This window comes from Peromyscus leucopus, chromosome 3, assembly GCF_004664715.2.
Source record: "Peromyscus leucopus breed LL Stock chromosome 3, UCI_PerLeu_2.1, whole genome shotgun sequence".
NCBI classification, from domain to species: domain Eukaryota; kingdom Metazoa; phylum Chordata; class Mammalia; order Rodentia; family Cricetidae; genus Peromyscus; species Peromyscus leucopus.
Window position 1 is genome coordinate 104,646,896 of NC_051065.1, and position 27,528 is coordinate 104,674,423.

At 48.5% G+C, this 27,528-nt stretch overlaps 1 protein-coding gene across 2 annotated transcripts in view; it reads right to left on the reverse strand.

Moving 5' to 3' along the window:
* Positions 1–27,179, reverse strand: part of Eefsec (eukaryotic elongation factor, selenocysteine-tRNA specific) — a 214,039-nt gene extending 186,860 nt beyond the window's left edge. For both annotated transcript variants that reach the window (XM_028854210.2, XM_037203905.1), the window contains exon 1: positions 26,852–27,179. In XM_028854210.2, the coding sequence (XP_028710043.1) occupies positions 26,852–27,125 (274 nt within the window). In that variant the 5' untranslated portion in view covers positions 27,126–27,179. The remainder of the gene's footprint in view (positions 1–26,851) is intronic.
* Between the last annotated feature and the right edge of the window lie 349 nt (positions 27,180–27,528).

Sequence of the window (27,528 nt, forward strand, 5' to 3'; positions counted from 1 at the left end):
ATGTATATTATACCACATTTTTTTTAACTTTGAAGGACACAGGAACAGAAGGTGTGAACACCAGTGCTCTGCTGTGATGTCTACCCACTGACTCCTGGCAACTCTCTGGGGACACTAAGAGAAGCCCAAAAGGGCTGGAGAGAGGGCTCAGGGATTAAGAGCACTAGCTTCTCTTGCAGAGGACCTAGGTTCAGTTCCCAGCACCATCATGATGACTGACATCCATCCTTAACTCCAGTTCCAGGAGATCCAAGGCCCTCTTCTAGCCTCCACAGGCACAAGGCAGGACATGGTACACATACATACATTCAGACTAAACACTCATTCACATAAAATGAAATAAATCTTAAAACAACAACAAAAACTATCTCTCAAGAAAAAATAAAAAGAGTGGTTCGGAGCTACATGCAGCTGGGTACACCACTGCTCGCATGGCCACCCCAGTATCCTCTCAGCAATGCAGAAGCAGCTTAGCCCCATAAGGCACCTCCATCAATAGCACTTAAAGTAATGTTCCATGTGATTACTTCTCACACAAGGGTTAGAAAGTGACTTTATTCTAGGCTGTCCTGTGAACATGTGAAAAACTCAAATCTCTCTCTCGTAGTCTATGAATGAGCCAAATGGAAGGAAGGAAGGAAGGAAGGAAGGAAGGAAGGAAGGAAGGAAGGAAGGAAGGAAGGAAGGAAGGAAGGAAGGAAGGAAGAGAGAGAGAAAGGAGAAATCCAGTAACTGCACACTGAGGGTTTGCTGTGTGCCATGTGAGGGGCTGGACACCATGGCTAGAGTGACCCAGACAGCTCTGCTGTCCAGGAGCAGAGAAGAGGTCTCCTCCTCTGGGCAATGTCTCATTGTCTCCTCTCCTTCCCTCCTTATGGTGGTGGGGATGGCACTGGGCTTTGCTCACACTAGGCAAAGTCCTGTAAGTGAGCCCAGCCACAGTCAGGTTTCTAATCAAGACAACGTCCCAGCCTTTCTGGGGAGAAAATGGTCTCTACGAGAATGCAGGACAAAGCTTAGGATTTGTAGGCTAGAGAGTCCACTGGCATGGACTGTCAGCTCCAAACTGACAGAAGCAGTCTCCTCTAGAGCTGACAACCTGGAGCCCACAGATGGACTCTAGTGGGGTCTCATTTTTCAGATTTTTTTTTTTTTTTTGATTTTTCGAGACAGGGTTTCTCTGTGTAGTTTTGCGCCTTTCCTGGGACTCACTTGGTAGCCCAGGCTGGCCTCGAACTCACAGAGATCCGCCTGCCTCTGCCTCCCGAGTGCTGGGATTAAAGGCGTGTGCCACCACCGCCCGGCCATTTTTCAGATTTTTAGTCACTTGCTAGTTAGAAGGGAGGAACTGTGTCTGACTCATTAGAGGTTCTTAGGACCAGATAAGAAGAATGGGTCAGCCATGAAAACTAGCAGGTATGGTCACCCTGCCTCTTCCAGTCCCAACAGGCAGACCTTGAGCACCCTGCTTACTCAGACTCAGCCTAAAGCTCAGGAGGTTACATCATCTGCCCAAGATGGCTCAGCTCATATACATATGGTCATATATATACAGATGATACATGTGACTGGAATTCATGGCCACATCAGTGGGATTCCAACAAAGAACAAAATTATAGGGCCCTAAGAGAGGGAACACTGCAGCCAGGCACTGTCATATACCCTGCAGTTCCTGTACTCAGGAGGCTGAGACAGGAGGAATGCCTGAGCCCAGGAATTGAAAGTGAATCTGAACAACCCAGCAAGAAACTGCTTCCCCTGCTCCCCATCTCTGTCCATGCTTCTGACCGGTGATAGCTTCCCTCAGCAGCTGTCTAGAAGTTGCAGCTTTCCCTGAGTCTCTGCTAGCAGCAGGCTGGTAGGAGCCCGCTGGCCTCTCTGGGAAGAAAGTTCAATGGTATCTGCACCCTATATGCAGAAGGGAACCCTCGGGTTGCACAAAGCAGTACAAAAGGAGTAACCAGCACTACTAAGAGTAGCAAGTGATACTTCACAGGTCATCTACAGGGAGGACAGTGACATCACAGAGATGCACGATGCTGCTGCTGCTGCCCAATGAGATGTACCATCTCAAGGTCACCAGAACCATTATGCACATACCCGGCAAGGGAAAATTAGGAGCCTAGGGCTCCAAGACAGGAGGACAGAACTTCCTCTTTATATCCATCTGTTAGTATACTTGAATTGTCTAACGTCTGCATACATTACCTAATTAAAAACCTAAAAGTTCAAAAAAACAAAACAAACAACAAAACAAAACAAAAAAAAAACCTTGGACGATCTCTTTTCTATTACTGAGTTTGGTATAGTTACTATCCACGCCCATTTCTTTTCTTTTGTTCAAGACAAACACATTTCTCGTTCTGGAGTCTGTGGTGACATTAACAGACAGCGAGCAATGGCTTTGGTGGCCAGCTGCTGGCCACGATGCAACTTGGGTACCTTTGCCCAGGAAAGCAAGTCCTGAAGCATGAGTCATGCCTGCGCTGCCTGTATTCTCTTCCTCATTCCTCGTGCATCTCTGAATTTGGAAACCCCAGACTAAGAGTGCTGTGGCCTCTGTCCTGCCCCACCCCCCCAGCTGTGGAGCTGCAGTGAGTGGTCCTCCACAAGAAAGACCCTTCAGAGGAGACACTTCCAAACTCCTATGCTGGCTGCTGCCAAGTTTTACTTGCATTTTATGTCAAGGCTTCTTGTTTTGGTTTGGTTCTCTCCTAAGTCGGGATGGAGACTGGTGGTATCCCTTGAAAACTGAGGACCATGGCTGGAAACACAAAAAGAGTTCAGAATGCCCACTGCTTGCCAGGCGCATGTGATCTGCTCAGAAGAATGTCGGCACAGGCTGTGGGTCGAGATGGAAGGACAGAAAACAAACAGACAAACTCAAAAAGCTCTCCACATACAGAAAAGCGTTCGGGAATGGGAACAATGAAAGCTATTCTCCCAAGCATTTTATCCTTCATCTCAAGTAGAAGGACTGTGGCATTGGATGGAAAAGGCACAGCCCCACAGGAAACCCTGGAGACCCTTTACGAGGGAGCCAGCCACACGCCCACTCACACCCAGGCCAAGTCCGTGTCACCTTCCAAAAGCCGAGGTCATTTGGCCATACATCCCAGGGCCATGTCCTGGAGCAGCCTTGAAGGAGTCAGAGCCCTACGTTTCTTACCAAAGGGTACTGCCACCCCAAAGCCCCCAAATTCCTGAATTTAAGCCAGTTATCCCAGCTAAGCCTCCAGAAGGGAAGGGTGTCCACTTACTTCCTCCTGTGTGCTTTGCTGGTTAACCTGGCCCTCTGTTGTGGTTACCTTCAAACACACAGAACAAAGGGCTGTACCATTCCAGGAACCCTATCTTTAAATTTGTTCATTTTTAAGTCACATCTGATTTTTAGAAGCCAATGTTTCTGTGTGCCGGAACCAAGCAACATTTCCCAGGCTGCAGTGGTGCTGGATCTGGGGACTGGCTCTCAAGTAAAGGCAGAAGATGACTTGTCTCCACAGTGTAGTGCATACGTAAGATCTGACTTTTCCCGTCTAAAGGCAAGAAATGGTATGAAGCAGCCCCTCTCCACACATGGCAGCACAGTAACTGTGTACAGCATAGAGAGCATGGAAAATAGGCGCGGCTCAAGTGTTAGTAGGTGGGTAATGTAGGTGCAAGAGCTCTGCCTCTGTGTGTGTGTGTTTGTGTGTGTGTGTGTGTGTGTGTGTGTGTGTGTGTGTAGGGGGTAGGGTGGCCTTACAGGGCTCAGCACCATGTTCAAGTCCTTTTAAATCTGTCATTTTATAATGTGTTGCATTTACTTATGTATTGTGTATGAGTATGTATTTTCACACATGCCCTAGCATACCTGTGGAGGCTGGAGGACAACACGAGGGAGTCAGGTCTCTCCTGCCACCATGTGGATCCCAGGGATTCACTCCAGGCTTGGTGGCAGGCACCTTTACCTGCTGAGCCATCTCCTTGCCTGCCCAGTTTGTCTTTTTAAGGCTCAGTCTCACCAGAGCTGGTGAGTTCTGTGAGCACTTTTCAACAACAACAAAATGTCCACCCAAACAAAGAGAGCAAAGAGAGAAAACCACAAATAACCTGAGCATCAGGTCTTCTCTGTGCTAAGCATTATATGAGCACCAGACAGAAGTGTCGTCCCCCGACCCCCACTTGCTTTGTTGGCTAAAACCTGGCACCCTACCTTCAAATATGAATCTTAAACAATAGGTTTATAATCTACCTGCAAAAAAAGTGTAAATCTAGAGAAGATTCTCTCTGCCCTGATAAGACACTAACCTACCACCTTGCTGACTCAAGTGTGCTTGCATATTAATTGCTTTAGACCCCACCCCCATCCCTGCTGAAGTGGCTAAACTGAGGGCCAAATTCGATAACCCAGCAGCCTCAATGCCTCACCAAGATAACTTTGCATGTTTAATTTAAAAGTACCGATCGCTTTTAAATAAAATGCTAACGCAAGCCTGCCTTCTGCCTGAGCCACAGCCCGCCAATGCAGACACAAGGTGCCACTTAGAAGGCTGGGACTGAGCAGGCTCCCACAAGGAGGAAAACAGCTTGCCATCTCTCTTCCAAATGACATCTGTTCCCCTGAATCAAACTTTTAAAACAGGGCCCTTTAGGTTAATTTCCCTGATACAGAGGCAGTGAGATCTAGCCATAGATACTCAAATATTATCTACTCCAATTGTATTTTATTAGCAAGAAACACACAGCCCTCTAGCCAGTGTGAATGCCTGTGCTATTCCAGTGCAACTGACCCAAGGCATTTTTTCCTTTCCCTTTTGTGACCGTGTTCCATGTTTGACCCCTCAAATTTATTTTAAGTAGTTTTGCAAACAGCTTCCTCTCTCCCTTCCTCCCAATGCAGGCAGCAGCTCACGTTTCTGCACACAGAACATGTTTTGTCCACCTTGGGAAGGAAACACAGCTTCAGTACAATCTGCATCAGACACGGGTTCCCACTCATTCCAGAGACTAAAAAAAGTATCGGGCCAACTTATATTTCAAAAGAACAAATCAAAATTAAAGCTGTGATTCCCACCCTATCTAGAATGTAAAAACAAGTATCTTTCTTGCCTATGTTCCAGCATAAACGCCAAGAAATGTATACAAAATCCCAGCTTCGCTTCCCTGCCCAGTTGCACACCAGGCTCATTACCACAAGCAAACACTTGATCGACTCTTTTCAAACCAAATACCCAAAGCACGTAACAACAGAACTAGCAGGATAAACCAACACCTACAGTAACAACAGGGATTGGTGAGTAACAATGCCATCCCAAGCAGAGAAGCCATGGCCTGCCGCAGAATAGCAAGGTTTTGACAGCACAGGAAAAGAACGGAAGTCCATCTGAACTCAGTTAGAGCTGCACAGATTCAACATGAATTTCTGAACCGTTGACCTACACATGCCATTTTGTCCTTGAATTTCACCTTCTACCCATTCTCTGGCTCCACAAAAAACACTTCACCATAAGCTAAGTTTGGAGCAAAATATACAGCAGGCAATTTGGCCGCTGTCTAGGAATCCAAAGCTGGAGTGGCCTGCTAGGGAGGCGAGCTTTCAGTTCTCAGCACCAGGGTCCAGGCTACTTAAACCAACAACTTCCAGTTTCACTTTGTGTGCAGGAATTTTTTTCAGGAAAAGTGGCATTTCACCACAGAGAAGTAAGATGACTTGTATATTTTAAATCTCCCCCAAAGAGACAATGTTTTGAGGTGATTAAAAAGCCAGGCCTCTGAAATAATAATATTAAAATCTTCACGGGGCAAGCCAGCCCACGAGTCTGCACTACATGACTGACTCAGAGCAGTTCACTAGCCGCCTTGCATCTTGTTCCATTGCTCCTGTGTGAGTATGTGCAGGCTAACCCCAGTCTGCTCTGCTGCCCATTCACAGCTGAGTGCTCCCTCGAACTCAAATGTGTGTCTAGTTCTCTCCTGCCTGCTCCACTTCACTCATCACTCTGCAAAATCAACCTTCCTATTTTAATATATTTATGTGCACACATGCACATAAATATATATATATATATATATATATATACACACACACACACGAGCCTGTCTTCTAAGACAAATTTGACACAAATATGCCTTTCTAATTGTAAAGAATGTAGGCTGACTTTCTGCTGGGTTTAAGCAAGCAGCAGGATGCAAGAGGAAAGCGTGGGGGAGGTTCTCCAGAATCAGATGAACTGATAGTTCCTGCCATCCCTAAAATGTTCCTTATATCCTCATTTTCAAAAATCTTCACAGACATGCAAATGAGGGCAAATGAAAATCATCAAGGCCTTTAAAACCCCCATAAAGGTTGAATGCTTTGTGATAGTTAAAAGCTTTAAAATTCAACTTTTATATTTAGTGCATTTGGACATGAGTATGTCCCCCAAAATCAACAGCAACTCAGAGGAGGGAGTATTCCCTAATTTAAACCAGTCTTTTAGAAAAATATCCCAAAGTTTTATGAAATTCTCACCTTCACCAGACTTATAAACACTGGCCTAGCTTAGGCTCTTATATATTAAGCTATTAAGGGATTCTAAAAACCTGGTTTTAAAGTAGCAAATCAAGAGAAAATAGATTTCCAAAATCTGGTCCTATAAATTCATTTATAAACCTGTCTACAAGATTGATCCATGGTTCAGTGCACTCATTTAGACTACAGGAGAAAACCTATAGGGTTCTGAGAAACGCTCTGCACTCAGAGCTGGCGATGGGCAGTCCCAGGAGGCTGGAGAGCCTTATCACAGCAATGAACAGAGCAGCAGGAGCTGCAGTTATGTTTACTACCTGCATACTGTATGCCAGATACATGTCTTCTCATCCTCAAAATGGTTCTTTCTTGACTTTGAAGACCAGGAAGTTAAGGCCCAAAGAAGTTCAGATCACACAACTGACAAGCACTAAAGCCAGGACTCAAGTTCCGTTTCCCTGGCTCTTGGCCGTAAGCCTGCCAACTACACCGTTCGTCTTCACGCTGCTCTGTGCAGTCCTGTGGCTGGGATCTCTTCCCTGATATTAGACATCATTTTTTTTTTTCCAGAAAGGTTATGTTCCTTGCAGCACACATTTCAGTGACCAGTGCCTACTGGCTTCCAAATAACACAGGCTAAGGATTCCTGCAGCAATACTGGCCTCTCCAAAGACTAACACACTGCTTTTTCACAAGCCAACAGCCTATGTGTCGCTTCTTGGTCCTTGTGTTACATCACCTTTCACCACCATGGCCTTCCTCTTCTAAACTCCAACTACACTTGTGACTTCAAGTGTGTTCTCAAGCAGAGATGAATCTGTGTATTACAGGTGGCATGAGTCACTGCTCATCTAGCATGTCTTCCCATCAAAAGGGCAGGGAGATTTCTCACAAGATTGTTATATGTACTTTCTAATAAGGATTAAAACCTACACTATATATACCATTATAAATTTCCTGAGTTAGACAAGCACTATGTACAGCTTCTCTCCTGAGATTCTACACACACACACACACACACACACACACACACACACACACACACACACACATACACACACGATTCTCCTCCCATTTAGAAGATAAGAAAACTGAGGCTGAGAGCCCAGCTTTGTTAAGTAAGCACACCAAGGTACCCCAAGCCCCAGTCAGAGCAGGGCAAGTAAGGGCACAGACCCAGGCCAGTATCAAGGCTAAACTGTATGACCAACCCATCAGGAGCTCCCAACTGACAGTCTCCCTGCCTGCTTTTGAAGAAAAAAAGACCTGGCAAGCTTCCCCCTGCAGAAGGCATTCCCCCAAATGGGCCCATGTCTTTTCCTTCAGGCTTTCCAGACCCTGCATGTGTTGGGCTGGCAGAGCTCATATACCTGGGACTCATTAAATGGCAAGCAACTTTGAATTTGGCTAATTCTTCCAGAGAGCCTCCACCTGGCCCAGAACCTCAGGCCTGCTTTACCCAGAGGTAAAGCTCTATGCACATCCAGCCTTCCCCCCAGCTCACCAGCTCTGCTACCACCCTGTAACTATCCACTGCCCTGGCTACTCCATGGGGAACTACAAGAACACACTCCAAAAGCAACACGCAGCACTCTGTACAAGCCAAGCCAGCACAGGGCAAGCACCTGGCATGGCCCTTAAAAGCCACGTACATGCTGGAAAGGAGAGCCAAGACCATATGAAACAAAACACCTCCCAGCGTCAGGCTATCTCCAGAACATGACACTGAATTCCCCTAGGACTAGCTTAGACAAGAAGAGGGTCTTTGCAGGGCCAGCAGGAAAGGAGGGAGGAAACAGGGGAAGCAGGGAGAATGTAGGAGACCGGGAGAGAGAGACAGGGAGAAGAAAAAGAGGAGAAAGAAAAAGAGATGCTGATGAAGACACCAGACAGGAAGGCCAGCTTTGCCCTCTATCCTACTCAACAGCCAAGGAAAAGAAGGAAGGTCTTTTTCCTTCCTCTTCTTCGCTATAAACAAAAATTCATAATGTCACTTGCTTCCCTGAAACATTGCTCTTCCATAATTTTAATGTCCTTTCCTGATGCCAGCAGTGCTGAGGGAAAGGATGTTTGACTATCCCAAAGACCCTAAAAGTAGCTACATCCTGTTGCTAAACCAAGCAGGGTCCCAGGCCCCAAGGCCAGGGACGAGGAGGGCAGTGTCCACTTACTGGCATCCCAGTTGCTACTGCTAACTCGCACACATACCCAGGGTAAGTCCACTGCTCTGGTAAAGAAAGTAAGACTGAGAAGATCTCATTTCTGTGGTCACATGACAGCTTGTCATACCCAACATTTCCATCGAAGGTCTTCAGACTTCATGCATCTAAAAGTAAACTGTATTCCCTGCATGCCCAACAGGTTACAATGTTTTAGGCATGCCATGCAAAGCTTACAGAGCGGGACAAACACAGAAGTTGACTGACCTCAAGATCTACACAGAAAACTGAAAAGTTCCTCAAAATTCTACAATCTATTTGCTGACCAAGACACAAGAGAGGGCCACCCACAGACTACTCTAAACAGCACATGCTATGGTGAGAAGCAGCACACTAGCACAGGTCCATAAAGGCTATGGCAGCCAGAGAGCCAAGCGGCACCCCAAGAAACAAAGGGGAGGGCCCGAAAGCAGTGACTAGAGTGAGTACTCCCAGCAGTGGTGGTCAGAACAGTTTTCCTAGCCTTGTCAGAGTCAAGTCCCAATGATTCCTCTCACCAGCCAAGAGCCTGCAGAAAATGCTGGTTTCTCTGGGACACTGTACCACAGTACACACATGGATACACACCTCTCCTGCCTGGCTCCTTTGGGAACACCATTCCCAACTCCCTCCAGTGCCGGTCATTTCTGATATTTATCCGTACAAAAGCAAAGCATCCATGTGTGTTTTGAAACTGAAACTTAATTCGTGCTGGAAAGTGACATTTGCTTGATGTTCACTGGAAAGGCCAGGCTGGCATTTGGTGATGGGAATCAACAGAGAGAAGGAAAAAACACTGCTGGTCTTCCTTCCTTGCAATACTTGTGGAGGGAACCCTGGAACTCTTCCGAACAATGACTCCATCTACATCGCAGACAGGACAGCACCCAGAACATTCTCTCACTGATACATTCTATCTTGTCACCATGTCCCTGTGGTGTGCCCACACACTGCTTGTGGCAGGGCTCTCACTCATTTTGCTCCATTGTGAGCTGACACTGACCCAACAAACACACAGCATTCAAGAGCCCAACTGGAAATTACAGCACAGAACATGGTTCCATTCCTGATTGCCAGCCCTACCAGGGGAGTGAAAAGACAAAACCACCCAGAGCCACACCAACACAACTTCCTACCCCTTGCAAAGGAGGTTCCTTCACAAACTGAGAGCTCCAACATTTTTCAAAAATTCTGTTCCTGGAAAAATGTTTGGTAAGCAGCCTCTTTTGCAAGGCTGATGTGGAAAAAAAAAATCGTTCTTTTATACCCAGACCCATGTAGAATTCAGGTAGGTCACAGTGAAACCAGTGAGGCAGCCACCCATTGACACTGCATTCAGTCATGTCACATTCACATTTAAATTAGAAGTCTCGGGTTAATTCAAGACCACAGGGGATGTCATACCTAACCCAGGGCCTATATAGCACCTATTTTACACTCCCTTTGGAAGATACATGATTACAAAAGACTAGAAGATGACATCTGAACTCATGCAGGGTTCAGCATGGAACTGCCCGTTTCCCTGATGGCTATCAGGGGACCAGGTGGTGGACAGCCCTTTGCATCTGGGTCTCACTGTGCTTTGCTGCAATGCTCACTGGGGCTAGCAATGGACATGCTCAAAGCATCAAGTACACAAGCAATATAGGAAAAACTGGCTTGTCTCCAGTCAGGAATCCATGTCCTTGTCTCTATCTGCCTGTCCAACAGCCCCCACTACCCTTGACACTTACACCGTCAGGGCCTCTGCTCTGTGCATGAGCTTTATGGGCATGCTATTGATGTGGTCACCCTGTTCAAGACATTGCCTTCATCCAGGGTGCAGAGGCAGCTCAGAAAGGCCAGATGGTTCTCATGGGGGGCCCAAGACAAGCTATGGCCACTCCTATGCCTGGTCTCCCTTTGTTCCTCCCTCCAGCTGCTCTGTCACCTACAGCACGTCATCAATGAGTGGGGCCTGACCACAATGCTGTCATCAGTTAAAATTCTATTGGACATCAGCATCCTAGAAACACCTGAAATCAAGAGGTATAGACCGAGGTAAGGATGGGGCTCCCAGTTCTGAAGCAGCTGAAATCTGGTTGGGGCAGGATCTGCATTCCAGTGGAGTCCTTTTGGCCTGAAAGTTTCTGCAGAAGAATATCATGAGAGAACTGAAAATGGCCAATCCTTATTTTTTTTAAAAAAGCAGGCATAGCCAATCTCAGAGAACACCAGGATGCAGGGAAGCCACCTTGTAGAAAAAGAAAGCAGAATGAAAGACTAAAGGGTGGATGGCTGACAGCTACACCTTCAAACGCTTTAAAAGTTAAGGCAGATAATCTTTACATTGATGTGAAAGGGGGAGAAAATACATTTGACCCCTTGCTCCAAACAAAAATCTCCCCATCTGGTTTTTAATTAGAAAGCCATTGTTTTGCTTCTGCGACACTGTGTAACCTCTGCCACTGTCGTACAAGACTTGCAAACCATATTTTCATTGATTAAAAAAAATGAAAAATAAACATTGAAAGAAACAATATTTTTTCTCTTTAGGGAAAAGAAGGCTAACAAGCAGTAAGGTTTCGAAGGGGTCATGTATGTAAAGGCATATATGAGGACTCATCATGACTGTGGCTTACAGTTTATTTTGTCTTGAAAACGTCTGAGGTCATTCTAACTATGCTGACCTGTGAACTCGACATGATCACCCATCTGAGACTGCAAGCAAACACTGCCCTCTTGTGCACCAAACAGCTCCAACCAGCAGCACAGGGTGTATCTACCCACATCCAGTAGATGGCTTAGGAGGTAGAGCTGGTTTTCCCCGCTGGGGACTTGTCAGGAAAAGGATGACACACATCTGTTACCAGAGTATTTGCTGCATGTCCCCAGATTGCCTTCTGAGGCAGATTTTGAGATAAGAAGAGGGAAGACTCAGCTGGAGAAATCAGACTGAATGCAATGGACTCTTATGGTTCCTAGGAAACACTCACGGCTCAAAAAGCTGTTGGTTGTCATGGGAACTTTTATTATGCACTTGAAAAACTTTTAGAAATGATGGATGAACTTAAAATAATGAGTAAGCAGTACTTTCATTTTTCTAAGAAATCTTGCAGGGGAAAAAAACTCATTTGGTTCCAGAGCAGAAAAGGGAGCAAGAGCCCCTCAGGTTACTTTTGCTCTGGTGACTCCCCCAAAGCACAGACACAAGCACTTCCTGGAGACAGAAGACCAAGCTGGCATCTCAAGAAAGCTCAAAGGATGTCTGTTACTGTTCCCTTGTTTTGAGAAAAGGGAACTAGAGGTGTAGCTCAGTGGCAGAGTGTATCCCAGGCCCTAAGTTCCATAATGCAGTACTGCAAAAAAACAACACGAAGAACTTAAGGAAAGGATAGAAGATACCCACACGAATCTGAGACCAGTACCATCTGCTCAGCAGCAAAGCTCGGAGGAAGGAGCTGGGCATCTCTGAAATCAGCTTCCAGTTCTGTTCTAAACAACGACTCATCAGAATGTCAGCACCCACTCTTCTACCTCATGGGTAAAGCTGGGAAGGCAAACCATAGCAACCTTGGTTCTCCTGAAAAGGTAGAATCTGTCCCATCCCAACCCTGTGTATTACCTTCCACCCAGGACACCCCACAGGAGAGGTGAGAGAGAAACATCAAGGACAGTATGCTCAAGAAGACAAGCAAAGAAAGGAAGGTGTGTGTCCAGGTTCCAGCCACATCTTATCTGCTCACCAGCTCTGTGACTAGATGCCTTACTTGACATCCCTGCTGCCCACTCAGGAATGCTTCTTTCCCACTCTGTGGCTGGAACCAGAGATGCCAGTGTGCCAGTGTCTACTGGTCAATCACAACTACAGAACAGTGAAACTGACTAACTGTCTGCCAACCCTGTTTCCACCTCAGCCCATTGCTCTACTAAAGGAAAGAGTGGCATAGAGTGTCCATCTAGTAGATACAAGGTCCTAGATTCTATTCTCCAATACTGCAACCAAAACAACATAGAGAATTTAAGGGAAGGGTAAGAAACACCCACATGAACATGAGGCCTGGTAACAGAAACAGGCAAGACTAAGGACAGACAAAAACCAGTAGAAAAAGCCTGGTGTGGTGTGTGTCTCTCTGTGTCCCTGGATCACAACATACCATTGCTTATCCTCCAGCAAAATCAGAACTAACAGAGTCCAGGTGTGCACATCTACCCAAAGATAGCCACAACTGCCTGCCACCCACCCACTCTCCCTCTTACAAACCAGCCCAAGCTGCCCCTCCTCAGAGCCCTTGCAGATGCTGCTCCTCTGGCATGCAGTACCTATCCCCAACTCCCCAGTGGCTGGCCCCAATCTTCTCCAGAATTTACTTTCCACTCCACTGCCTCGGGAAGGCCTCAAGTAGATACTTCAAAGCCAACAGCCCTGTACCATCCTTAGTACTGCCCACAACTCACAATTCTTCATGGGTTTGCTTACTTCCTGATACTTGACTCCCACCTGTCTGGCAAGCTTCGGCAACTTCTGCCTCGCTAGCATACAAGTCTCTCAGAGACTACTGAATGGCCTTGATTAATATGACGATCCACTTCTCTTTCTGTGCCATCAAGCTTGCAGAAAAGGTCACCCAGCTCTACTTTTAGGATATTAAGAAGCCCAAGGAAAGAAAGAAAGAAAGCCAAGAAGCCAGGCCAGGGGTTCGAGCAGCCCCAAATCCTGCATTAAAGTGTACGACACTCAACAAGCAAGACCAGTCTCAATCACCATCCATTCATGAAATCAGCACCGGAGTCCACCAGGACCTGTGCTGGTACCATCGCTGTCACATCGCAAGAAAACAAACAAGGAGTGAAGGATGAACAGGCTAGCTGGTGGAGGAAAGAGAAAGGCAGGATGGAACAAGCATTAGGAAGTCTTGAGCAATGACAAGACAGAGCTCTCCCCGAGACTTGAGGAGCCTTCTTGCTGACTCCAGGAAGTTCATTAGTATACGGTCCTTTATAGTGGTCAGTGGGACCCTAGGTTCCTAAGAACTTGGCACTCCAGAATTTTACATTCAGCAGGCTTGTCTATCAGAGCCAATCACTTCTTTGGCCATGATGTCAGACAGGACATGGCAGAGCTGAAGTTACCCACTGGATAGCTGGAGGCCTCCCTCTCCTTCACCAGCATCAGCCACGGGCTTGCATTATGCTCATTTCCCCATCCCTGAGCTCTGGGGCAAGTTTAAAAGTTCCCCTCCTGCCTCAGAATCAGGTCTGAATTAATACCCTTCCTCAAAAGAACGCCAGTAGCAAAGTGAAAACAGACGCACTAGACAATGCCCCCTGAAAGCCTCAGCAGGGACAGGGGGTGACAATGCAGCCAATGGCTCTGAAAGAAACCCTAAGGTTAAAGGTTCACGAAGGCAGAAGAATTACCAAAGTACAAGTTTGTTCAAATTTCCTCCTGCAGATTTAAACAACCAGGGTCAAGCTGAAGATTGCCTGCAAAACCCTGTCAGATGACGCAGCCCTTTTGAACTGCATGGAAAAAGGAAAATACACGGCCTGGGAGGGATCTACACTATAGCTTTTAAAAATGTTCTTGAAAGGGTCACCCCTGTTAACTCAAAATTGGCCTGCTGAAGGATGTTTGAATACTGCTACTCTAAAAAAAACAGGGCTGCTGGGCCCTCACCGTGTGCGGCGAGCCACACCGAGGTCGCCGTGTTCTCGGCATTAGTGTGCTGACCCTCTGTGGGCCGTGAAATTAACCATCAGCATGGCAGAAATCTGCTATGAGTTAAACTACTTTGCTACGCAAAGTGGCCTGAAAATGAAAAGTGAGGATTGAATTTCCATTGAAAGATTAACTTGTCTAACCTCAAGGCAAGCTTTCTCCACTGTTGAACTCTGGTCAGTCCCTTAAAGCACTACAGGAGTAGGGCTGCTTGGTGCAGGCAGTAGGAAACGACCTCCTCCCCATCCACCCACCCATCCACCCACCCATCCACCCACCCATCCACCCACCCATCCACCCACCCATCCACCCACCCATCCACCCACCCATCCACCCACCCATCCACCCACCCATCCACCCACCCATCCACCCACCCATCCACCCACCCACCCATCCACCCACCCATCCACCCACCCACCCCCCCATCCACCCACCCATCCACCCACCCATCCACCCACCCATCCACCCACCCATCCACCCACCCATCCACCCACCCATCCACCCACCCATCCACCCACCCATCCACCCACCCATCCACCCACCCATCCACCCACCCATCCACCCCCCCACCCACCCACCCATCCACCCACCCATCCACCCACCCATCCATCCACCCATCCATCCACCCATCCATCCACCCACCATTCATTCAGTAACTCCCGAGCACCTACATATATATGTGTCAGTTATTCAGAATGGGCCAGGTCCCATCCTATCCCCTTAGAGACCAAATGAAATAACAGGCCCCAGCCCTCAAAGAGTTCATCCACTAAATACAAAATGAGTAAGATGGAAGAAATAAGCTTCTAAAAGCATGCACACGGTGCTCCAAGTCATCAGTGAAGCTACCTAGTTCAGCCTGGGAGGGAGATGCAGCTCCCCAGAAAAGCGCTTGTCATTAGAAGGCACAGCCTGGGAGCTGGAGAGATGGCTCAGAGGTTAAGAGCACTGGCTGTTCTTGAACCCCTGGAAGAGTTCAATTCCCAGCAACCACATGGTGGCTCACAACCATCTATAATGAGATCTGGTGCTCTCTTCTGGCATACAAGTATATATGCAGTCAGAACACTGCATACATAATAAATAAATAAAATTATTTAAAAAAAAAAAAAAAAAAAAAAAAAAAAACAGAAGGCACAGCCTGAGAGAGCATGTTCTGTCTGTGGAGAAGTATCCAAGCAGTATCAGGCAGTCAGTCCCAGAGGGAGAAAACAAAATCTATCAGGATGGACTGCATCAGTCATGATGAGGAGCTTGGGCTTCTGTCAACGGAGAGCAACTGAAGACTTAAGAGGAAGGTACAGAAGGTGCCTAATAAGAGTTTCTGGTTGTAGACTGGGAGACTGAGTCAGACTGAGCACCTGTCCCAAAGCAGCAGTTGCACCAATGGAACTGCTGGAGATTAAAGTGATTCCTGTGAGGATAAGGAGGAGGAAAGACTGAGGGTCATTTCACAGGTCATGCTTTAAAGGGGCACTAGGAAGGCAAGCAGGGTGAGGGGGGCTTGGCAAGTAGAGAGCAAGTATGGAATCCAAGGGAAGGCAGGAAGCCCAAGATCCTTCCCAGAAAGATGACAGCCCCTAGCACCAAACCACACACAGAGACAGCACCAACCGATCTACAGTAGGGATGCAGAACTGGCCATGTCTCAGTCCATCCAGTGCTGCACTGAGGTAGAACTTGTATTTCCGTGCTTGGGCAGCGCTAGCCTTGATGCAAATGCACAAATAGCTACCCAGTGCTCACGGCCACACTACTGGCTACACAATCAGAACCTTACTCTCTGAGCCTGTCACTGGCTTCCTCTTTCGTGAACTCCATGCTCTGGTCCTGCCTTGTCTGTCTGTGCACACTGGGTCCTCTAGCTAAAATGTCCCCCATCATCTTCAGTGGGAAGCTCTCAATAATATCCAATAGGAAGTTCTGTTGGCTGTTAGGCTCTGCAGCAAAGGACATTGGCCATAGAGAGTGTCTACTGGATGCCAATCCCTGGCAGTTTGTGGTTTTCTGGTCTCGAGGTGTCAGGCAGAAGTGTTAAAGAAATAGTGCCTTCTTTCTTAGGTCTGTCTTCCTCCTCTAGAGCTAAGCTCTGCAGACCATCCCTGAGCTAGCCCTAAGCCATCGTTTCTAGAATAGGAAATACCTAAGCACACACATACTGGGTCTCTGGTGCCTGTGTGAAAAGGGCTGAGAAAGAGGACTCACCTGGAAATGACCACAGTGGAGTAACTGTCTTCAAGTGTCACAATACATGAAGATGGGCAGTTTGAACTCTAATATCAAGGTCAGATCGCCAAGGGCAGCAGCCATTGACTTCCCCTGGGCTTTAAACCTACAGCAAAGGGCCAGGCCAGGCAGGTCCTTCGACCAAGCAGAGCAACATTAGTGCATTTCCAGCACTGATTTTAAAAGAAAAAAGTCAAGTTTATCTTTGGGTAGCACCTGTGTGTGCCACCAAATAAATATCCTCAGGAAGTAGGTTAGAGACAAAGGAAATCATTTTAGTCTTCCTGAAGGCTCCAAGACAAGAGAGGCATCATCACAACACAGTGACAGGAAAGAGGGAAAGTCAACGTCTCTCAACAGCAAAGTTGTTTTTTCTCCTGCCAAGAGGAGCATCCACATTAGCTAAGTCCTCCCTCCTATCCAGTGAGGCCACTTCAAAGCAGCAGGGGCCTAACTGCACAGCACAAAAAAATGAAAGACCCAATTAACAAGAAGCAAAACTCAAATAGTTGAGAGAAGAATGGTGAGCAATGCAGGGGAGGAGGGTAAGCAGTGCAGGGGAGGATGGTGAGTGGTGTAGGGAAGGAGGATGAGCAGTACAGAGGAGGAGGGTGAGCAATGCAGGGGATGAGGGTAAGCGGTGCAGGGAGGATGGTGAGTGGTGCAGGGGAGGAGGGTGAGCAGTGCAGGGGAGGATGGTGAGTGGTGCAGGGGAGGAGGGTGAGTGGTGCAGGGGAGGAGGGTGAGTGGTGCAGGGGAGGATGGTGAGTGGTGCAGGGGAGGAGGGTGAGCAGTGCAGGGGAGGAGGGTGAGTGGTGCAGGGGAGGATGGTGAGTGGTGCTGGGGAGGAGGGTGAGCAGTGCAGGGGAGGATGGTGAGTGGTGGAGGGGAGGAGGGTGAGCAGTACAGAGGAGGATGGTGAGTGGTGCAGGAGAGGAGGGTGAGCAGTGCAGGGGAGGAGGGTGAGTGGTACAGGGGAGGAGGGTGAGCAGTGCAGGGGAGGATGGTGAGTGGTGCAGGGGAGGAGGGTGAGCAGTGCAGGGGAGGATGGTGAGTGGTGCAGGGGAGGAGGGTGAGCAGTGCAGGGGAGGATGGTGAGTGGTGCAGGGGAGGAGGGTGAGCAGTGCAGGGGAGGATGGTGAGTGGTGCAGGGGAGGAGGGTGAGCAGGACAGAGAAGGATGGTGAGTGGTGCAAGGGAGGAGGGTGAGCAATGCAGGGGATGAGGGTAAGCAGTGCAGGGGAGGATGGTGAGTGGTGCAGGGGAGGAGGGTGAGTGGTGCAGGGGAGGATGGTGAGTGGTGCAGGGGAGGAGGGTGAGCAGTGCAAGGGAGGAGGGTGAGCAGTGCAAGAGAAGAGGGTGAGCAATGCAGGGGAAGAGAGTGAGCAGCAGGGAAGGAGGGTGAGCAGTGCAGGGGAGAATGGTGAGAGGTGCAGGGGAGGAGGGTGAGTGGTGCAAGGGAGGAGGGTGAGCAGTGTAGGGGAGTATGATGACAGAACCTGTGCCTATATAAACTGCTCTTCAGGAGCTATAGCTTTCTTCTGATACTGACGTGGATTGAAGCATGACTGCAATTCTGGGCAAAGCCATGGCAAGGAACCACTCTAGGGAAAGCTTGGGGTAGCCCCCCCCCAGCAGAGACGGGCAGCAAGCTACTTATCGCCAGAGCCTCCCTGAGACAGGCTTTGGGAATACAGTAGGTGTCAGGTCTAGAAGGCAGTATGTGTCCTCCAAACCTCTACTCACCCTCTCCTGAGAGGCAGAAGCTCCTCAGCCTTGGCACCTCTACGTTCCACCTGAGGCCACTTGTTTGTCTGCCTGTCTGCTTGCTTGCTGTTGGAGGGGCACATTCAGAACACCTTGCCCGGAGGCCACTTGTCCTGGACCCTTTTTCAGAATCCGACAGAACTTGTGGAAATCACTATAGTAAGGCCCCTGGTTAAAACACACCTCCTCCCACAAGGTGACCCAGTTCCTGAGCTCTATCCCAACCAGCCACTAGCCACTGAGCCTGTTAACTTGCTTCCTCTTTCATGAGCTCCCTGCACTGGTCCTGCCTTGTCTGTCTGTATGCTGGGTCCTCTAGGTGAAATATCCTCCATCTTCCCACCAGTAAGCTCTCAACCATCCTACAGAGTTCCAACAGGACAGCCCTTCCTCCCTGGACTGGCTAAGCACCTCACCACGGCGTACTTCCCCACCAGATCAGCCTGTTCTCACAGCCCTGGGCTCGGCTGAGCTCCTCCCTGTGGCCATTCTGCCCAGAAATCCCCAAGTCGTCTGTTTAGGCCTGGCTGGCCCCGTGTCCCCATGGGGGGGGGGTGTCCTTCCTGATTGTGCCACAACACAGGCACACATCACATCACACAGGTTCTCCTGATCAAGACTCTTACAACCCTGCATTTTATCTGCCCACCCCAATCCCTCCTGCTTCCCTTGACTATAAGACCCTTGAAGATACACATGGCTTATATCTGGCTTCACATCCAAAACAGCAGTAGGTGCATGGAGAACCAAAGTGAGAGGATAAAAACACCGAGACAGCTGGGCATAGTGGCACACACCAGCACTTGGGAAGCAAAGGCAGGCAGATCTCTGTGAGTTTGAGGCCAGCCTGTTCTTCATAGTGATAACCTGTCTTGAAAAAAAAAACAAACAAAAACAAAACCCACCAAGACATCACCATCTGACCCTCTCTCATGAGAAGTCCCTAGGACAGGAGTCTCTATGGGCTAGGGATGCACAGAAAGAAGAAACCCAGATGGCTTAGTAAGATAGCAAGTATTATATCTATCTTATCACAACTGGAAACAGAATTTATTTTTTAAGAGATGAAGTACAGTTGGTTACATGCTACAGTATGGATTATCTTTAAAAAGCACGTTCTAAATTGGGAATGCCACAATGCCAGCCCCTGGGAGCACTGCAAGTTCAAGGCCAGCATGGGCTACCCACTGAGACCTTTTTCAAAACAATAACTACAAAGCATATCCCAAGCACAAGCCAGGCACAAAATAATTCCATTTCTGTCAAAGTCTACAAAAGGCAAATCTATAGAGCTATGAAGAAGAAGGCGGCTGCCCAGGTCTGCAGAACTGATTGTGAGCAAACACAGCACTTCTTTGTGGAGGACAGACACCATAAGCACATGGGAAACCACTGAGTATGATAAACTGCACACTATCTGAACTAAAGTGCCTTTAAAAATTATCATGGACTTTCTGTGAGGCAGGCCAGGTAGAGTTACTGAAAACACAGGCATCGACCCTACCCCATGGTGCTTCCAGCCATACGGGTCCTTCCAACAGCAGAGGACTGCAGCTCAGACTGGCTCCCAGCCCCATCATGATGCTGCCTCAGAAATGCCACCCTCCTGGAACTGGGGCTTTAAGGTAGCTGAAGGCCAGAGCTACAGACAGCATCACCTTCTACATGCTACCAAAGCCCTTACTGGGAAGGGAACAATAATCATGAAAGGCTCAGTCCCAGCCTAGCTGAGGTTCCCCTGAACAAAAGATGACCAAGAAGGGCCAGGTCCTGAGGCTTCATTTATAGGTTATATCTTCTGAGATGCCTATCCAAATCTTACCCCAACCTGAATGAAGTGGTTCTGAAGGAAAACCCAGAGACATGTGGATACAGACGGGAGACATTCAGCAAAAAAGCTTAAAAGCAATTAATTTTAAGTGATCACAGCTTTACCAAAGCTGTGGCTACAATTTCCTTCTGACTTTGATTATAACCTTCCAGAGAAATATTTGCCTCAAGAAGGCAAAGTCTTTGCATTATTTTCTATTCCTAGCATGACTACAAAAATATTCTTTGATTTAACATTTGATATGTTTTGTTCTCAAGGGCAAGCCCCATGAGAAGAAAAATGTACCCCAACGGAATGAAATATGACTACCTGCTTCCATTTTTCTTTCCTGTTGGTTCCTGCTCAAATATTCTGCATTAATTTAAACTCAAGACTGTGTCTGATGTTGTGCCGCTCCCACACTGTCACCCCAACCAAAGCAAAGTCACCCGCTGTCCAGCTCCAAGAGAAAGTGGTCCCGAGGAGCTCAACTCGAGTCTCCTGGAGACAGCTAAAGGCACTGCAGCTTGGAAGGCGATCAAGTGGGGTCAGGGAGTGATTAGGCGGCAGGCACAGCAGAGGCACTTGTATGTCTCTAGCAGCACACTGCGGTGGGGAGGACTTCCTCTGACCAGAGAGCCTTTGAAGCAAGGGAAAAGCAAGCAACTTGTGTTGGCCCAGCATCACCTGAGAGTAAAGGACAGCAAAGAAGCTGTACCACACGGCAGACTCTTCCAGCTGTGTGCGTGTGCGTGCGTGCGCTTGTGCGCTTGTGCGCTTGTGCGTGCGTGCGTGCGTGCGTGCGTGCGTGTGTGTGTGTGTGTGTGTGTGTGTGTGTGTGTGTGTGTGTTAATGATGAAAATAACAGATAGAGGTACAGAGAACAGGGAACCACAACCCAGCGGATACCTGATGCCAAAGCCTCTGAGTTGAAGGAAGCACTTCTCTTTCTGCACCTAAATAGGCCTCATTGTTGTCCAACAGGCATGTAAGTGCCACACTTTAACAACACATGTTCCTCCACGGATTCTTACGGAAAGACCAAAGGCAAAGAAAACGAAAAGGATTTTTCATCTTTTTTTCCCAATTAGAGTAACACCCCTGTGTCCCCTGGTTGCCAAGGCCTGGGTCCAAAGCCCCCTCTGCCTACCAAGCAGCATTCTGGCCATGGGCATGCATGCCTGAAGGCCAGTGTGGACTACAGAGGGTAACATGAGAAATTTAGTTGATGGCATACATTCTTTTGCGCACATGAACCCTGTTATATTCATGGGTCCAAAGGAAGGGTCTCAGAATACAGAGGGACTTAAAGGGACAGGTCTAGAAAAGAAGATCACAGAGCCAAAAGCTTTTACCCCTTGGGCACCAAGAGTACAGAAAGTCAGAAAGGCAGAGACGACACATAGCTTAAGCTTTACAAAGAAAGTTGTCTCCAGGGTAACAGACAAGAACCCTCTAAGCTCCAAGTGCGGTGACTGGGTCAGACATACAACCTCTGGTTCGTTCCTATCAGGGAGTGGCCCAGAGACGGCCCGGCCAAGCAGGACTCGCCGCACACAGTGGGGATGGGATGGGAGGGCTTGGAGACAAGTCAGTGCTGGCAGAAGAGCTGTTCATTAACAACTAGAACAAAAGACTCAGAGACAATACACTGTTAATCCTCACAGCCACCAGGAGACTATAAATTGCCACGCCGAGATACCAGCATTTTTCAGCCTTCCTCTTGCCTACTGGAGTTAGATTGAAGATGAGTCTTAAGTCCCTCACCCCAACCCAAGTCTTTAAAACATACATTGTTTAATCTTTTTGAAGTTCTAACCCTGAAAGATTTATACTTGAAAATGGATTTGAGAAAAATATCACCCTAAAGCACTACCACAGGGCGGGGAGTGGGGTGGGGGTGCAGTGGACAGCACACTTTTCATTTACACTGAGAAAGCCAGTCAAGGGCTGTGGAGGCACATGGACTGGGTTCTAACCTGGCTAACAGTAACTGTGCCCCTGCTCTCTCTGAGGTACAGTTTTTTTCAACTGTAAAATGTGAATTTCACCTTTACTCCCCAGGGCAGCTGCGAGGATTAAGAAAATAAAATAACAAAACAGGCCATGCACCAACCCGAAGAACAGCACCAGATAACTGACACATGCATTCATCACCTCTGACCCAGAGCACCACCAGTACTTCATCTGAGCCATAGGAAGATGAAATCCAGTTTTCATAAAGAAAGGAGTCTTGTTCTGGAGTTCATCTAGGAAAACAATGGAATCAGAGGGTGGGCTCTAACTTGAGAGGCCATCATTTGAAGCTATCACCATGGACTCAGTTGTTGTGATGGTCTTCTCCAGTGGACCAAGGGTCTGAACCACTCAGAAAACCACTCACAGTCCAGTGGTTCTCAACCTTCCTAATGCTGCAACCCTTTAATACAGTTCCTTATGTTGTGGTGACCACCATCCACAAAATTGCTACTTCCTAACTCTAATTTGCTACTGTTATGAACCATGATGTAAATATCTGCTTTTTCCAATGGTCTTAGGTGACCCCCGAGAAAGGGTGGTTTGATCTCCCCCTAAGGGGTTGCAACCCACAGGTTGAGAACTGCTGGCACAGTCCTCCAAGGATCCCAGGAGAGGAGCAGGAGACCACACCTCTGCCCATGAGCTTCTTACCCACAGCTTAGCCTTCACAGCCTACACAGCAGCAGCCTTCCAAAGCTCCAGGTCCTTAGGAGAAGTCATCCCAAGGGCTACTCTCTAGGATCTAACTCTGCTCAGACCTTCCACTGAAATGAACACACCCGTCCCATCCCATAATGACATCCTGCTGCACCACATGCTACCAGTTGCCTCCGACCCTGAACTGACAAAGCAGCCTCATCACATTGTTCTTTGCTCTAGGAAAGCTCTTCTTTCTAATGTGCCCACACCCTGTCACTCAACAAGAGGTGGGGAATGTCTTTTTTTTTTTTTTTTTTTTTTCAAACAGAGACTATGACTTAAATTCCTGGGCCCAGATGATCCTTTTGCCTCAGCAGACTGAGGAGCTAGACAGGCGCACTCCATGCCCAGCTTAGTGAGCTACTCCAGCATCTGCTCTCTGTACATGGAGCTCCAGAGACCCCTTGGAACATGGCAGTATGCCTACTCTCTGTGCATGGAGCTCCAGAGACCCCTTGGAACATGGCAGTATGCCTACTCTCTGTACATGGAGCTCCAGAGACCCCTTGGAACATGGCAGTATGCCTACTCTCTGTGCATGGAGCTCGAGATCCCTTGGAGCGTGGCGGTATGCCTCCACCAGTTCTCTTATCATCTCCTGGATAATCCCATGATGCACTTCAACAGGTCAGCCCTGTCCTCACTCTGGCCACGAACTCACAACCAGCTAGGCCCACAGGTGGAACACAGCTCTCCCTCCCTCAGAATTCACAAAGAACCTGCCAGATGCTAGGTACCAGCCCAGGCAGCACAGAGCACTGGCAAGTCAGATCCCACTCTGCCCTCAGAGCCCCAGTTACAGTAAACACATGGACTATGTGTGGACACAACACACCGGGGCATCAGCACACAAGGAAGGGTGAGGGGTGAGGGCTAGGGACACACCACAGAGAGGTGGGCTGGGGGCCTCACTAACGAAGTCACCTTTGAACTGGAACAAGCAACAAGGAGTCTGACATACCACAGAAGCAGCAGCAGGTGCAAAGCCCTTGGGGGAAGCAATTGTTGACCCACTTAAGTAGTAGAAAGGTCACCAGCAGGACTGAAGGCCAGAAACATAGGAAAGCAGTCAGGGAGGAGGCTCAGAGGAAGGCTGAGCCTAGAAACTGAGCCTGGAACAAGGAGGCTGGATTAGTCCAAACACAATAATGTCCTGGGGAGTCAGGCATGGTGGTGCACGCCTTTAATCCCAGCACCTAGGAGACAGCCAGGTGGATCTCTGTGAGTTCTAGGCCAACCTAGTCTACTAAGTGAGTTCCAGAATAGTCAGGACTAGAAAGACCCTATGTCAATAACCAAACCAAACAAAAAAGGACTGAGAATCTAGAAGGAAGGGCTGACATGACCGGATGAACCCCTGAAAAAAGGGACAGTGGATGACCCCACCCACTGTTTGGGTAGCAGTGTCCAAATGGCAGGATTCCAAAGGCACTGCCAGGATTTGCCCTGTAGCTGGTTCAGGAAGGCAAGGCATGGTGATAAATGAGGACAGCCGAGAGATGGTTTCCATCAGCAGCCCTGGACACTTTACCTGCCAGGCTTGTCTTCTCATCTGAAAACCCACATGACACTTCTACCCTGCAGGGACTGCCCAGCCACAAGGTCCTCCTGGCCACAGGTGTGGGCCAGGACACCCAAATGGCCGTGGCCATTCAATCATATATACTGGGCTAATGCTGAAACGTTTTTGTCACACAAAGAGGTTCTACATGAATGTACATAGTGGAAGGGGTGGGCAAGAATTCAGAAACTGGGGTGGCATGGAAAGTTCCCAGCTTGGGAGACAGGCAGGCCTTGACAATCCAGCTTACGAGCTGCCTTCCTAAGTCCCCACTTCATTAGTAGCTACATGACAAACAGGTTTCCTGCAAAGTTTGTTTGCAAACTTGGAAAAAATATTTGAAAAAGGCTATGTCAGAAAATAACTGTATAGTTGGCATTATGCACTGGTGATGGAAGATCCAGAGCTGGGTTCAAAGGCCGCACAGCCAGTAAGGAAAAAAAGCTGCACACCAGTCCTGCACACCTCCAAAAGAATATCTGTCCTTCTGCCTTGCCCATATTCCAGATGTTTCTCCCCTTACAACTGGGCTGCATCCAATATAGTTATCATATGTTCAGAATATAGTAAGTCAAAAAAAGGAACTGAATGCACGGAAACTCTGGGCCTGCCCGCTTAGCAGCCGGTCTCTGGAAAACAGTAGTTTGCCCTCTGGACCTCAAGGCTGATTAGGAGCTGGAGCTTGCTGCTTGCTCAGTGGCCTGACAATCAACCATGTCACAAACCAGGAAAGGTCAAAATTCTACTGAACTTGGACCATTTGTACACCATGATAAAGATGAAAAAGCATTAAGTTATTACAAGTCAGATTCTGTATTTACCAGAAAAGACTTAATTTTTCTATTCTTTTTTGTTTTCCATACTGGGGATAGATCCGAGAGCCTCCTGCACACCAGGCAGGTACTCTACCACTGAGACACATGCCAGCCCACTTTCTAGTTCTTACCCTGTATGTTCCACCTCCAATTTACACTAGCTGAGAGTACATTTTCTAAAATGTATTTGAACATGGCCAGTCAGAATTTAGCTGGAGGTTTTAGTTTTGTTTGTTTTTTACTATGTGGGCCTTGACAGTCTTAAATGAATGAATCGTGGATTGAATAGAGACTGTGCAAGAGGGTGACTCTGGGCAGGTAAGTCTCCATTTCCACTTCAGTGAAACAGGGAAATAGTCTCAGACTGCCTGCAGCATGGAGAAAAGGAGGCCACAAAGATCAAAGCACTTACTAATCACCGCAGCTGGAACCTGGAATGCCCAGAGACTAATGAACCATCTGCCCCATTATACATTCGGGCATATGCTTACAAAAAGCTGCTGGAAAGAAACCCAAGGGCAAGGGGGCAGGCAGGAAATGGGTCACTGGGGCTACAGAAGGTAGACTCAGCCATACATATTTTTGTGGTGGGTACTTATAAAAGAGGTTATGGGGTCCTGTCTCTAGACCTAAGCGTAGTTAAATGGGTCTGCAAAAGGAATTTTAAAAGGCATAAGAACAATTTTGTGTGGACAAATGGGAGGGGTCCACAGGTGAGCACAGAGGGGTAGCTAGGAGATGTTTTATTTATAATGCCCTATTCCTAAGTGGCCTGTATTTAAAGACTAATTAAGTAGTACAAATTCTAGGGGGAGATTTTAGCAGTACTCTTCATGACTAAAAACACTTATGCTTTTTGCCTTAGACAGTGCAGACCTAACTCACTCTGTTACACTAGTGCACACCCCAAAGACTTCTCGGCTTAGTCACTGCAGCATGGGTAGCCAGCCCTAGAAAAGCCACAAAAGTCTATCAAGAAAATGTTGGTGTACGTGTACAAAGGAACTTTGTGTGGGCTTAAAAAAAATAAGTGGTGGAACTTTATGTATGGATGTGGCGCAGTCTCCATACAGCGCTGATTTGTGTATAAAAAAGGAGAGATCAGGTCATAAGAGCCAGGGACTGGGCACTTGCCTCTTAATATCAAGGCACTGGATTCGAGCCCCACCCTCCTCCCCCCAAGTACTACAAGGGGAGGAGAAAAACCGGGATCTTCTCATCTCCGGAGAGTACATGCGTTTCTGTGTACTTTTCCTGAAACCACCCATACACAGGAAGCTGGGAACAGTGTTTGAGACAGAGAATGAGGACACCAAACGTCAGGTGAATGATGACTTTTTGAAACTTTTGCGTATACCCTTTTTGTGGGGTTTGTTTCCTTGGATTTTATTTCTAGGAAAGTATCTCGCTGCACGGCAGTGACGGCGGGAACGGCGTCCACATCTGTGGGCTGTGAGTTCGAGCCCCCAAGCTTCCCGGGAGCGCGGCCAGGCCTAGGCTGTCAGGCCCGCCACCGTCCCGCGAGCTCGGACCCCGAGCCCGGCTCCCGCCCCGGCCCGCGCTCACCGCCAATGATGGTCCGGATGAGGGAGGCGTGCCCGGGGCAGTCGACCAGCGTGACCTGAAGCTGCGTGTCGCCGGTCCCGGGTTCAGCCCCCGGCAACGGCACGACGAAACAGGAGAAGCCCAGGTCAAGCGTTATGCCGCGCTCGCGGCTCTGCGGCTGCTTGTCGAAGGCGGCGGTGGAGGCCGTAGTGCTCAGCGCGCGCGCCAGCGCTGTCTTGCCGCTGTCGATGTGACCCAGCACGCCCACATTCACATTAACCCGCCGGCCCGCCATGCCGCCGCCGCCTCGCACGCCGCCGCCTGAGCGCCGGCTAGGCGGTCCGCCCGCTAAGCCGCACCCCCCGCAACCGGCGCCCAGCGCGCCGGTTCCGGCACGGAAGCTTCCGCTCTCGGGCGCCCACAGCGCTACCGCAGGGCGGAGAGGACGTCGGGTGCAAGCAGGGCGGGACCGCAGCCAAACTGCCTACCTGGGGTTGCTGTCACCTGGCTTCCCCCCACGAAGTCTCTCCAGTCTGAGATTGGAGATTCCTCCTTCCATGTATTCATCCTTCCATTCACCCACTCACTCCTCTCTCCGTCCGTCCGTCCGTCCATCCATCCGTCCATCCGTCCTTCCCTCTCTTCCATCCATCCTGCCACCTATCCATCGTTTCTTCCTTCCATCATTACACCCACCC